The 12167-nt window shown below is 40.4% G+C and overlaps 2 protein-coding genes across 2 annotated transcripts; one reads left to right on the top strand and one right to left on the bottom strand.

Annotated features, from left to right (window-relative positions):
- Positions 1–2337: 2337 nt before the first annotated feature.
- Positions 2338–7538, bottom strand: LOC134632261 (serine/threonine-protein kinase pim-3-like). Its single transcript, XM_063480923.1, has 6 exons — positions 7292–7538; positions 6639–6748; positions 5532–5582; positions 4518–4881; positions 4086–4262; positions 2338–3280 (listed from the first exon to the last, which is right to left on the bottom strand). The coding sequence occupies exons 1-6, from the start codon at positions 7470–7472 to the stop codon at positions 3078–3080; spliced, it is 1086 nt and encodes a 361-aa protein (XP_063336993.1). The 5' UTR covers positions 7473–7538; the 3' UTR covers positions 2338–3077.
- Positions 7539–8497: 959 nt separating this feature from the next.
- On the top strand, positions 8498–9940 carry kbtbd13b (kelch repeat and BTB domain containing 13b). The gene has a single exon (XM_063480325.1). The coding sequence runs from the start codon at positions 8498–8500 to the stop codon at positions 9938–9940; it is 1443 nt and encodes a 480-aa protein (XP_063336395.1).
- The last annotated feature ends 2227 nt before the right edge of the window (positions 9941–12167 follow it).

The following is a 12167-nucleotide window of genomic DNA, read 5'->3' as shown; positions in this document are numbered from 1 at the left end:
AAATATGTTTTTTTCATATTGTGAAACATCCTGCAAAACAAACTGAGGTATAGCTTAGTAAATTTGTATTATTGAAAGGCTGCATGAAAATACTGTGCAGTTTAATGCAGGATAAACAGGTTGGTTTGCTGTACTGTGTCGGACTGGTGCACAGAAGCTGTGATGTTCTTGGCCATTGGTAGGTTAAATGAAGGGAATTAGAAATTATTTTACATTTTTGATGATGACACGTAGATTCATTCACTGAATTCCACCTTCATACCAGTTTTATACTGTTTAGCATAAAGCATATTAAGACTGAAAGTTTATATTCCTTTGTACTAATATAATTTTATCACATTAATACAGGATTCAGTTGGCTTTGCACAATTATAACTGGTAGCCTACAAATGGCCTTAAAAGACTACTTTTTACTTTCTTATTTTGAGTACATTTCAGAGGCTGCACTTTTTCACTTTTCATTGAGTAAAGAAGTTAAATCAATACTTTAACTTTAGAGTATTTATAACATAAGTATCTGTACTTCTACTTAAGTACAGAATGTCTGCACTTTTGCTACTTCTGAAGAAAACTGAATAGTGCTGCCCTCACTAAATCACTGTACGCCACCTCTACGTTGTACATTACGTCCTTGATTCAGTTTCCATCATTTCTTTCCTTTTTCTCATGGATTGTCTGCATGACAGAAGAACACACTTAACTGTCTCAGTCTTGTGACCGGAGTTGTTATAGGTTTGTAGTTTCATAACATTTTTCATATTGAAAGTGAAATAATATAAAATACTGTCTCAATTAAATTGCGTTAATATTTTAAAATATTTTTTCTAAAAAAAAATTAAAAAATCCCAAGCCAATAAAAATGTACATGGGCCAGTAAAACTGAGCCACTGACCTGAGGGATTTGAACTTGGACACTGAATTATTGTTAATATTGATTAACATGTACACCAACATACCCTCAACACAAAAACTTTGCATCAAACTTCAGAATGCTAATATACTTGCTTCTCAACATTGCAGCCACCACATTTTACTTTAAAGGCTTGCAGAAACAAACTCACTCATTTACTTGCACACTTAAACACACAGAAGCACATGTACAAAAACTCATAAAGCCTTCAAGGAAGAAAGCGTAAAGATGAATTTTTACGCTTTACTTTAGATCTTTTTTTAACAAATGAAACAGATGCTCCACAGCCCTCAGCCTCCAAACTACAGCATGTACATCATTTGATGCTGTCCAGTGGCAATCCTAGACTTGCTGGGTCTCTTGTCGGATGGGGGACTGGCCCTTTGCCTTAGCTAGGTAGGTGCATGATGTTGTGGTAGGTGCCTGACCCTACCCCGCGGGAACTTTTCCTGCTGAACATGGTGGTTCTGGAGCAATTCATGGAGGGGCTCCTGGCTGGGACAGCAAAGTGAATCCACTGTCACCGGTCCTCGAGCCTTGAGATTGCCGTGACCCTGGCTGAGGACCATCCGGCAGTGCGGCTAGCTCCATTGCGGGAGCAGCCGAGGCCAGCGGCAGGAAGTCAGGCAGACCTGGCCTTAACAAGGTTTCTCAAGGTTCTGCTAAGCAGCAGCCATTTCCTTTGATTAATGCATTGTCTCTCCACAATTCCCGGCAGCTACAGAAACTGTGCCTGGCTGTTCAGAAGCTGTGCGACTGTCAGGGCAGAAGTGCTGGAGATGCGAGCAGCATGGACACATCCTCATGATGTTCCACGGCACCAGCCCTCCGACAACTTCCCCTGGTTCAGGAGAGACATACTGTGCTCCGGTAATATACTAAGGGGGCATATACCAGGCAATGGTAAACTCTGGCTACATGCAAATCCTGGTTTGCACAGAGTAGGACTGTGTAGGTTAAAATGGTGTTTTTAACCTTTATCTATTTGTTATTCAGTCACATAAAAATTAACCATGTGAAGGAGAGATTGGCGCCTGTCCGGCAGTTGTCAACTTTTAACTTTCCAGCACGTAAAGTAAAACAGTTGCCATATTTTTACATGACTACATGTTTCTACAGAGCCGTACAACATAACCTACATGAGTGGCCAACATTACTGCTGGCCTTCACGCTTGTGTATAGATTATTAAACAAACTTATCATTATATTTGGCTTGCCATAAGTGTTCCTGTAGACAGTTCTGCTCTTCAAAGCTGATCATACCTACATTATGAAGGCCTTGACCCTGATTGACAGCTATTAATAGAGAAAGACTGAGTCAGAGTACTGGTGGTGGCAGCTGTGACAGGGAAAAGCTGTGTAGTATAGTGAAAAGAATTAAGACCAGTATTGTCTGCTTCTATATAAAAATATATATTTAAAAAAAGTTTAATTGGAATAACGTCCATGAGAAAACCTTTCCTGCCAGGATTCTACATTTCAAAATGTCAATAAATAAAATATTTTAAAAAACAATAATGAAGATAACTTACAATAAATGCATACAAAAGTATATACATATAACAAAAATGCATGTTTTCAAAATAAAAAACACAATATTTGCATTGACTGTGCATTTTATACCCTGACAAACAGATGAGGTTGACTGCAGGTATTCCCTGTCAAGCACACTGGATGTGGACACATTTTAAGTAAAATCAGCCCTGCGAGAAAAAAAACCCAATCAACTGAAAAACCGACTGTCCAGATGATTGTTTAACCATAGAAACAAAAAAACAAAAATAAACAAACAAAAAAGTGTTACATCGCAGACTTACTTGATATATCTGGCAGACTTAAAATCCCCTGCAGTCTTACAGACGATTAGATGCCCTGGCCATTGCCCTGATGTGGCTCCACACAGCAGAATTTAACCAGATGTTCAAAAATGTTTTCATTGGCTCAACGTCTAGAGATTCTCTCCCTTTGCAGTCTGGTTTTTGCCAATGAATGACACTTTCCCCATAGCAGCTTTAAATAAACAAATTCAAGGCACTTTTAACGCAGCACAAAGCTGCGCCACAGCAGCAAACTTCATCCACAACTGTGAAAAACTCCCACCAACATGAAGTCATAGACACTGAAGGACAGCTGTCAGTCAAGTCCAAACCATGCCCACCATGAGATTCTACTGGTTGGGAGGGGAGTAGGAGGAAGATGGATTCAAGGAGGAGCAGGAGGTGTTATCTTTAACAGCATGAAGTGTGATGACTGCCTCATCTGTTCGCTGAGCCCTGCTGCCCATCAACCAAGGGTGGAGGAAGATCTGCTCCAGGGTTGGCCGGTCGGATGGCTGCTGGCACAAACACCAGCCAATCAGCTCCTGGCACTCTGCAACAGAAAGATAAACTACTAGTACAAAAGCTTGAGGCACAACACACTGACTAATGACCAATCATTTATATCAGGGGTCTCAAACTCCAGTCCTTGAGAGCCGCTGTCCTGAAACTTTTCCATGTGTCCCTATTGCAGCACACCTGAATACAATTAGTAGGTCATTAGCAAGACTGTAGAACTTGAGTGCATGCTGAGGTGGCAATTCAGCCATTTGATTGATCTTACAGCAGCTCATGAGTGAATGAACATGGTGCAAAAGTATTTTTAGAAGTACATTTTTCTAAACACTTACATTAACTTAAATTTACTTGAGTAGGGTTAGGGGTTGCCACTTCAGCATGCAGTTCTATGCTCTTGCTAATGACCTACTAATTTTATTCAGGTGTGTTGCAACAGGGACACATGGAAAAGTTTCAGGACACCGGCCCTCGGGGACTGGAGTTTGAGACCCCTGCAATAGGGTGAGTCACAACAATCGGAGTTTCCAGCTCTTATACACAATCTTGTCATTGCACTGTCTTTGTAAATACTGGCACTTCTTTTTCTGCTATAATCCAGTTTGCACTAGCACAGTGTGTTAGTAAATCAAGTCAATCAACTCAGAGTGGATGAAGTTGTTTCATGAAACAGAGCCCAGGATAGCCTCTTTCATGCTTCAGTGTGAACATTGTGAGCATTTGTGTGTTTGATGTCAGTTCATTGGTCAGTTTTCCCACCCTCTTTGCCACTAAAAATACCAATGCTGCAAAACAGGAACAGAGACAATTAATAGACAATTTCTATCACTGGGTAGACTGACCTGAGGAGACTCTCCGCCTGAAATAGATCTGCCCCGTTAGGATCTCCTCGTCATGTTCAAAGGGGATGTCTCCACACACCATGTCATACAGCAGCACACCGAGTGACCAGACGGTGGCTGATCGTCCATGGTATCGATGGAATCGGATCCACTCTGGAGGACTGTACACTCGTGTCCCTGCAGGGAGGACAAATGCAGAAAAGCATCACGCATTTTAAAGCCAAGCAATGGCTCCAGCTGCAACTCCTGGCTGCCTATAGAGTCAGAAACATGTCCTCCTCATCAATGAAGGCAACTTTCTGAGCATAATGATCCATCTCTAAATGGTAATTTTGTGTGTGTGTGAGATTGTGAGTGAGGGATGTGTGGGTGGGAGCACAAAATAGTGACAGACACAAAAACAGTGACAGATAATGGGACATTTGGACTCACCATCAAACTCTGTGTAGACAGTGTCTTTAAGAACAGCCCCTGAGCCAAAGTCAATGAGTTTGACCTGCTCGGTCCTCAGGTCCACCAGCAGGTTCTCGTCCTTAATATCACGGTGGACAACGCCACAGGCATAGCAGTGACGTATGGCCTCCAGTACCTGCAGGAAGAAGCCACGTGCTGCCTCCTCATCAAGAGCGCCACGCTCTGTGATGTAATCAAACAGGTCCTGACATGGCTTGGGGTGCTCCATCGCTATAAACCAGCCATCCGCCTGCTCCCACCAATCCAAGAGCTGCACCACGCCAGCAAAGGTCCCACTCACTTTCTTCAGCAGCACAATCTCTAAAGGAACTAATGCTCCGCACTGAGAGAGCAATTTAAATAATCAGGATGTTGTCCTTTAAATTACATCAAGTTAAATACAGATAAAAGTATGCAAAGAAGAGGAAGACGATCACGTGGGTTTTTATGAAGAATGGCACATGAGGACCAACAGGTTGCTGGAAATCCAAACAAATCTAAAAACAAGGAACTAAGGTGTTTGGGGTGTTTTGCTTGGTAAAAAATGTATATGATTATAAAGACAAGATATACTTTATTTGTCCTGACAGTTGTGTTGTTCCTTTGTTACAGCAGTTTATAAAGTTAAGGTAAACAAAACCTATATCCTGATTTTTAAATCATTTAATGCATTCATGCAACAAGCACCTCATCCTACAAAAGCACACTCACTCTGACAGTGGCTTTTTTGTCTAATCATAACCAGTCATGCATCTATACCAAAACATGCAAAGAACACAAGGAAACTGAGGGCACAGTAAGAAGCTTCATGGGTCATACATAGCAGCAGTAGAAATTTAGACTTAGTTATTGACCAGACATATTCATTTTATTCTTCTATTTGTGAACACGAAAGATAATTTCACATAGTAATAGAAGCTGAAGTGGTAAGAAAACAGGCAGTAAGGCAATCAAAACTGTTAAACTGCAAGTAAAAATGCAGGCAGCCCTTACCAGAGAACCCCACTCAGTCACCCGATCCTTCCTCACATGTTTCACTGCCACCTACATGTAAATAAACACCATCAAAATATTATAAACGCATCCTCAGAATAAAACTGAATAAATTCTCTTTCTATACTAAAATACAAACCATCATACAGCAGCTTAAGGGTAGATCTGTGCCTGTTGATAATATGAATCTTTTGGTGTAACAATGATGTTCCTGATTTATGAAATAACTTTATTTTCCCATCGTGTTTAAAATCACTATTATTGTCAAATTCCTACTTCCAATAAGTAAAGATTATTTAGCAGAAGGAAAGTAAAGCATTTTTGTTTAATAACCGGCTTTCTTTGTGACAACAAAGACATGAGTCAGACATGCCAGCACTGAGTCAAGCTGCACGGCTGATAACAGTAAAAGAGGAAGTAAGAGTGACAGATGTGGGTTTTACATAAAAGCAGCATCTGAAAAAGTTTTTTTTTCTTCCAAACTGACAAAATGAAACGGAATTTTCAATTTTTTGTTAATTACAATGATTATAGATAAAATTACAGCTATGGAAAATTGTAATGATAATGTAGGTGGGAAGCCAATACTTTTAACAGACTAAGGAGATACTGTAATTGAAAACAACAATAAAAATAAAAAATACAAAAAAACAAAGCCCAGATTAAGTGAATTCATATGAATGTGACACATTTACTGGAGAAAACAACAAGATTTAAGTTCAGAGCAGACTATAAGTCATGTAGACACTGGTCTTAAATAAAACAATGCCTCTTCATGCTGGCTGTTGAAAGACTGGACCAAATTAACAAAGACTGAAAAATTTATGACTGTATATTAATTCATTATTTCAATTCAATTAATTCTTATTTGAGATAATTGTTTTCATTTAGTCTCAAATTCAGTCTTCCTTTTTAATGCAAGAACCTTGAGGCCTAATACAAAATATTTAAGTAGGATTGTCAGTTATTGTTTTTAAACTCGAACGTTCAAGTACGGCTTGATTTTGAAGGGTCAAACAGGAAACTCAGCTGTCTGCTACACGGCATCTTGACAATGAGAGTTGGCCATGTGCTGCGACCAAAACAAAGCTGCTTTTCGGCTCTTACCGGCAAACCATCAGCGAGGCGAACGGCCGAGTAAACGGTACCGAATCCCCCACTGCCGAGAACCGGACCCAGCCGGTACTGCTTCTCAAGCGACTGCTTCTCCGCGTTGGCTGCAGAGCACAGGGAAGAAAAGTCAGGGCTAATCAAAGTCATGTCAACTTTGCAACAGTACGTCCTGCGATTAGAACTGCGTGTAATCGTCGACACAAACGGACACATCACCGAATACACTTCCAACGTTTAAAGCAAAGACAAAAACTCACTTTACGTTATACAAGACACCTAGATGTCAAAATGGTCCCGTCCTTGGCCTGAAAATGTCCTAATTTAACAATGATCGCGATGTATTCGGCAGATATATGAAACTTTAAGTGGTTTAAGTCCCTCCGATTGGGGACAAGGTGTCCTAGCTCCATTCAGGCTGAGTTGATTTCAATACTTTAAAAAAATATATATTCATTTAGTTTAGTCACATGTTAGCTAAATGAATAAGTAAGTCCAGAAAAATAAGTATTTTGTATCAGATGACCCAGATTTTCCAACCCGATTCGAAATTCCGGCTTCGAATAATCCATTTCTGATTAAGACTTGAAGCGTGGCGGGTAAAATAAAGTGACGTGAAATGGACACAACTGCGAAGTCGAGGCTGTTACCTTGCTGGAGCTTCACCGGCAGGTCCATGCTGAACGACATGTGTGAGAGGGTGTCCAGTTTAGAGAGCAGCATGCTGCTCCTGACTTCTCCCGAATAATTCAACCGCACCGAGAAATTATTGGCGCTATATATCCTCAGAAAAAAACAGTCCTCGGCTGTTCTCACGGAAGAGATAAACATAATAATCTAAAATCCATTCGGATGCGGTCCACAGTGCGCAAACCCCGAAGTCCGAGGTTGCTCCGCTATAACGCTGCCAGTATTTACAAGAAAATCCTTCCGCCTGTCCCCCGCTGACACATCAAATTGTACCACAAAGCTTGCTGCATTACAACTACACGAACACACTTAAATTAAAAAAAGGTGCCCCATGCTGTACCAGTTTTCGGTAAATTTTAAGTCATTTGCTTGAAAATGTAGTCGTAATTCAATGAGAAACCCACGGCCTAGTTTATTCTTTACGCGACAAGTGCAGGGATTCGGAGACGGTCACTCGGCAGTGCTGCAGCACACCAAAAACGAAAAAGCGCTTCCCCCAACAATAAATGAATAAATAAATAAATAATGTTAAAATGCAATAATTTTAATATTTGAATTAAAATGATATTATTGTTTATGTTAATTAAAGTTGGTTGGACAATATGAGAAAAAGTTAATGTGATGTCGTTTGTTTTTTTTGTTTTTTTTTCCCCAAATCATTCGCTAAAGACTGGTAATGGAGATGATTTGCTATTGGAAGCTCCAGTTACTCATATGTTACATTCTGGGTCAATGTGAAGATTCAGTTTTGTTGTACCATTGATTGCCCATGTTATGTATAGACCATCAAGACCATTGTTGTTAAATACCATAAAGTAGCAATTTTAAGTTATAAAAGTATTGTACTAAAAAAAGATTTCTTAAGGCATATTTGTTTTATATTAAAAAGAAAATGTAAATTTGGGGCAAACTGATTTTTTGATTTTGTATCAGCAACAACCACTAACCCTGTATTCACCCCTTTCAGTCCTGTCCACTACATGAATGTGACCCCGATCATTTGTTCTCTGCTATATTTAGCTGCTTCTATTTTAAAGCCTGTGCAATAACTGATCCACTCTAAAGAGTGAGTCACTGCTCTTGTGCTCTACTCCAAGAGTTCTGGAAATGCTTTAACCTCTTGTGTAATTTTTACAGAGGATATTTGTTACTGCCAGCAAGTTATAATGTCAGTGTACAATGGAGAATCAGAGGACAGCGACAGCTTCAATGGTGCAGACTGTGAAAGGTATCTACCATGTGCTGGCTCTGGTCTCGTCTCGGCTAAACTAACTATCGTGGTTGGAGACAGACAGTTCTCTGAGGAGAAAATGTTACTGGTGCAGAGCTGTGACTATTTTCAAGCTCTGTATCGCTCCGGTATGAAGGAATGTCAGCAGGAAGAAATCCACCTCAAGTCTCTGCGAGCTCAAGGATTCCTTTTAGCTTTAGCAGTTTTACATGGAGAGAAGCCAATTCTGGATGAGGACAACATTGTGGAAGCCATTGAATGTGCAGCTTTCTTGCAGGTGCCCCCACTTACTAGGCATCTTATTGACCTTCTTGATGCAGAAAACTGTCTGCTGATGTATCACACCTCTGCAGTCTTTGGACTTATGGATCTGTACCATGCAGCAGCACTGTTCATTCGAGACATGTACACTGACCTTGAGGTAGAGGTCAAGAAAACCTTACCATTAGAGCTTATCTCTTATGTGGAGTCTTTGACCCCCCATGTTTTCATGGCTGTAGGAGCCCATGTGACCTGTGGTTTGGATGAAACTGTACATGCCGCCTCAAGGACCATCTGCTACCTCAATGAAACTGGCAATACTTGGAAAGTGTTAACAGATCTTCCACTAGAGGCCAGCACCTCAATGGCTGGAGTGACTGTTTTAGACAACAAACTGTTCATAGTTGGTGGCATTCATGGCATCCATAAACAAGTTGTGGAATCTTGTTTCTGCTACAGTGTTGAAAGCAACAGCTGGAGCAGGATTCCCAGCCCAGCACAGCTGCGTTACAATCTTAGCCTTATGGGTCTCCATGGTCATTTATATGCCATAGGAGGGGAGTATGAGCGAACAGTAATGTCGTCTGTGGAAATATACAATGTAAAAAACAGAAAGTGGACATTTGCTGCTAACCTACCTCGGCCGGCAGCAGGACCAGCTTGCACCAAAACCATGAGCAGGATATTTGTGTGTTTATGGAGGCCAATGGAGACCACTGAGATCTACGAGTATGCATCTGGGAAAAATGAGTGGCAGCTAGTTACCACACTGATCAGGCACCAAAGCTATGGTCACTGCATGGTGGGCCACAGGGACAACCTCTTCATCATGAGAAATGGCCCATCTGATGACTTCCTAAGATGCCTCATAGACTGTTATAATCTGAGCTTGGGCCAGTGGTCAACCCTGCCTGGACACTTCGCCAATAGTAAAGGTTCACTATTCACTGCTGTTGTAAGAGGGGACTCTGTGTTTACACTGAACAGAAGCATGACTCTAGAATACATAGTGGAAGGTAAAACCTGGAAGCCTAGGCGGCAGATGAAGGGTTTCCCAAGAAGTGGATCTGTGTGGACATTTCTGCTTCAGCTGCCAAAAGCTCTCAGCCTGCAGTAGTGACACTGTCAACTTTTTGGATTATCAGTATTATTTAAATTAAACTCAGATGGGGTTTTGTTTGTTTTTTGTTTATTACAGCAATATTACTATTTTAATCCTGATGCATGCTCAATCATCCAGGTAAGTGAATAAAAGAAAGTTGATTCTGTTCATCTGGATGTAGTGCTTTCATTGGGAGAAACGTTTCATCACGTATTCAAGTGACTTTTTCAGTCTCAGCTGACCATAGCTTACCCCAGCCTTATAAACAGCACATTTTCATAATGACTGAAACTAGCACCACTGACTGACAACAGACCCTGAGGTCAGTTTCATCATCGTTAAGATGCAAATTGTCATCATCAATGATCAATGATCAATGGAAGTTGACTATCATTCCCAGAGAGTTGGGGAATGGCTGCTATCACAGGACTGTAAGATGATGAAAGATGTACACTTAGGCCCCCTCCTCAATTCAGAGATTTATAGAGATAATTTTCCCAAAGGGTCACATGAAGAAAGAGACTGGGACTGTGAACCAATAAAATGAACTCAGTTTTGCTCAGTAGTGATTTTATCTCTTTATGAAGTGCTACTGGTAAGAGTACATGTTTAGAAAATGGAAATGTGAAACAAGCATAGTAAAAATTATAACATTTTATTATCAGCATTACCCACAACAACTGAACAAAATGTGTATGTTTTTGCAAAATTTCAAACACTTTGAATTTTATACAAGGTGCTCTTGCTATTCTGATTGCAGTTTAATTACCTCAGGTGCAGCTTTTCAGTTTTTTTTCTTGTTCAGTGAGAGAAATCTATTTTGGCTCTGAACAAATGCATTAAATTTAGGTTCAGTCTCTAAAGTTAAAATATGGAGGGCGCGCAAATCAACAGCAAACAGAAGATCTGCATTTGCTGTGGATTTCACAGTCCTTGCTCTTTGACTCAGCATTTTGGGGGGGGGGTGTTTCCGTTTTAGTTCTTATTATTATTTTGTTTAATTTAATTCTTAGTTTGTTTGCTGTTTAGGTCTTCTCTATCATGTTTTCCTTTGTGGCTCTTTCTTGTTACTGTTGTATGGTGTTTTGAGCTTTGCGTCATTTCTCTTGTAACAGATTGCTTGGTTATACTCTGTTTAGTATTTAGGGTTCTGGTTATAATTTCCATGTGGCTTTTGTCAGTAAGAAAAAAAAATGAAAATGTGGTGCTTGAATGTGAAATATATAGTTTTTAATCCACAGCTAAGATTATTGATTCTATTTTTTTCTTCTTTCTAAATTCAGCCACACATTTTTCTCCTATTCATGTTAATGGGATAATGGTACATGTAAACTTCCAAGTGAGTGAAGCATCCCCAGGCAGCTCAGCAGACAGCAGCAAACTGTATAAAAGTATAACAAACTGGGAAAGGACACAAAATACCTGACATGCTATTCATTTTCCTAGTTTATTATTTATTATCAATGTATATGTTTAGAAAAACAGAATATAAATATGGAGTAAACCCAGTCACTTATCCAGGCCTGACACTGAACTAGGATGGACACCTGTCCAAAAGACTCTTGTGCACTGGTAGAAGGCAATGTGCCTTCTACCAGTGCACAAGAGTCTTGGAACAAATGCAATGATTTAACAGAGAAAGTCCCATCAAATATATATGAGGCAATCCAGTCTAATGAAAAATGAGATAAATGATTCAGGCCATCTTCATAAGGGGGGAGACTGAAGGAAAACCTTGAACCTTTGTTTTGATCCAGGGGGTCAATGTGGACATTGTGGAGGACTATAAATACCTTGGAGTACACATACACAATAAACTGGACTGGGTTAAAAACACCACTGCACTCTACAGAAGGGCCAGAGTGGACTCTATTTTCTGATGCGGCTGAGGTCCTTCAACATCTTTTTGACAATGCTCAGGATTTTCTATGAGTCTGTTGTGGCCAATGCCATCCTCTATACTGCTGCGTGCTGGGGCAGCAGGTTGAGGATTGCAGATGCCAACAGACTGAATAAACTGATCTGCAAGGCCAGTAATGTTGTGGAGATGGAGCAAGACTCCCTTAGGATAGTGTCTGAGAGGCAGATGTTGTCCAAGATAAATAGAATGCTGGATAATACCACCCACCCACTCCATGACGTGCTGGCTAGTCACAGGAGCACGTTCAGTGAGAGACTGAGATTTCCAAAAAGCACCACGCAACGACACAGGAAATCATTCCTGCCCATGGCCATCTCCCTG

The sequence above is a fragment of the Pelmatolapia mariae genome, linkage group LG7 (genome assembly GCF_036321145.2).
Source record: "Pelmatolapia mariae isolate MD_Pm_ZW linkage group LG7, Pm_UMD_F_2, whole genome shotgun sequence".
Classification (NCBI taxonomy): Eukaryota; Metazoa; Chordata; class Actinopteri; order Cichliformes; family Cichlidae; genus Pelmatolapia; species Pelmatolapia mariae.
Note: the sequence above shows the minus strand (reverse complement) of the source record. Positions and strands in the feature narration are given on the sequence as shown.

Coding starts and splice junctions, on each gene's coding strand:
- LOC134632261 (XM_063480923.1), bottom strand. CDS start 7,472: ATGTTTATCTCTTCCGTGAGAACAGCCGAGGACTGTTTTTTTCTGAGG. Junction 6,749..7,291: donor GCCGGTGAAGCTCCAGCAAG/GTAACAGCCTCG, acceptor TGTGCTCTGCAG/CCAACGCGGAGAAGCAGTCG. Junction 3,281..4,085: donor CAGGCGGAGAGTCTCCTCAG/GTCAGTCTACCC, acceptor TTTCTGTTGCAG/AGTGCCAGGAGCTGATTGGC.
- kbtbd13b (XM_063480325.1), top strand. CDS start 8,498: ATGTCAGTGTACAATGGAGAATCAGAGGACAGCGACAGCTTCAATGGT.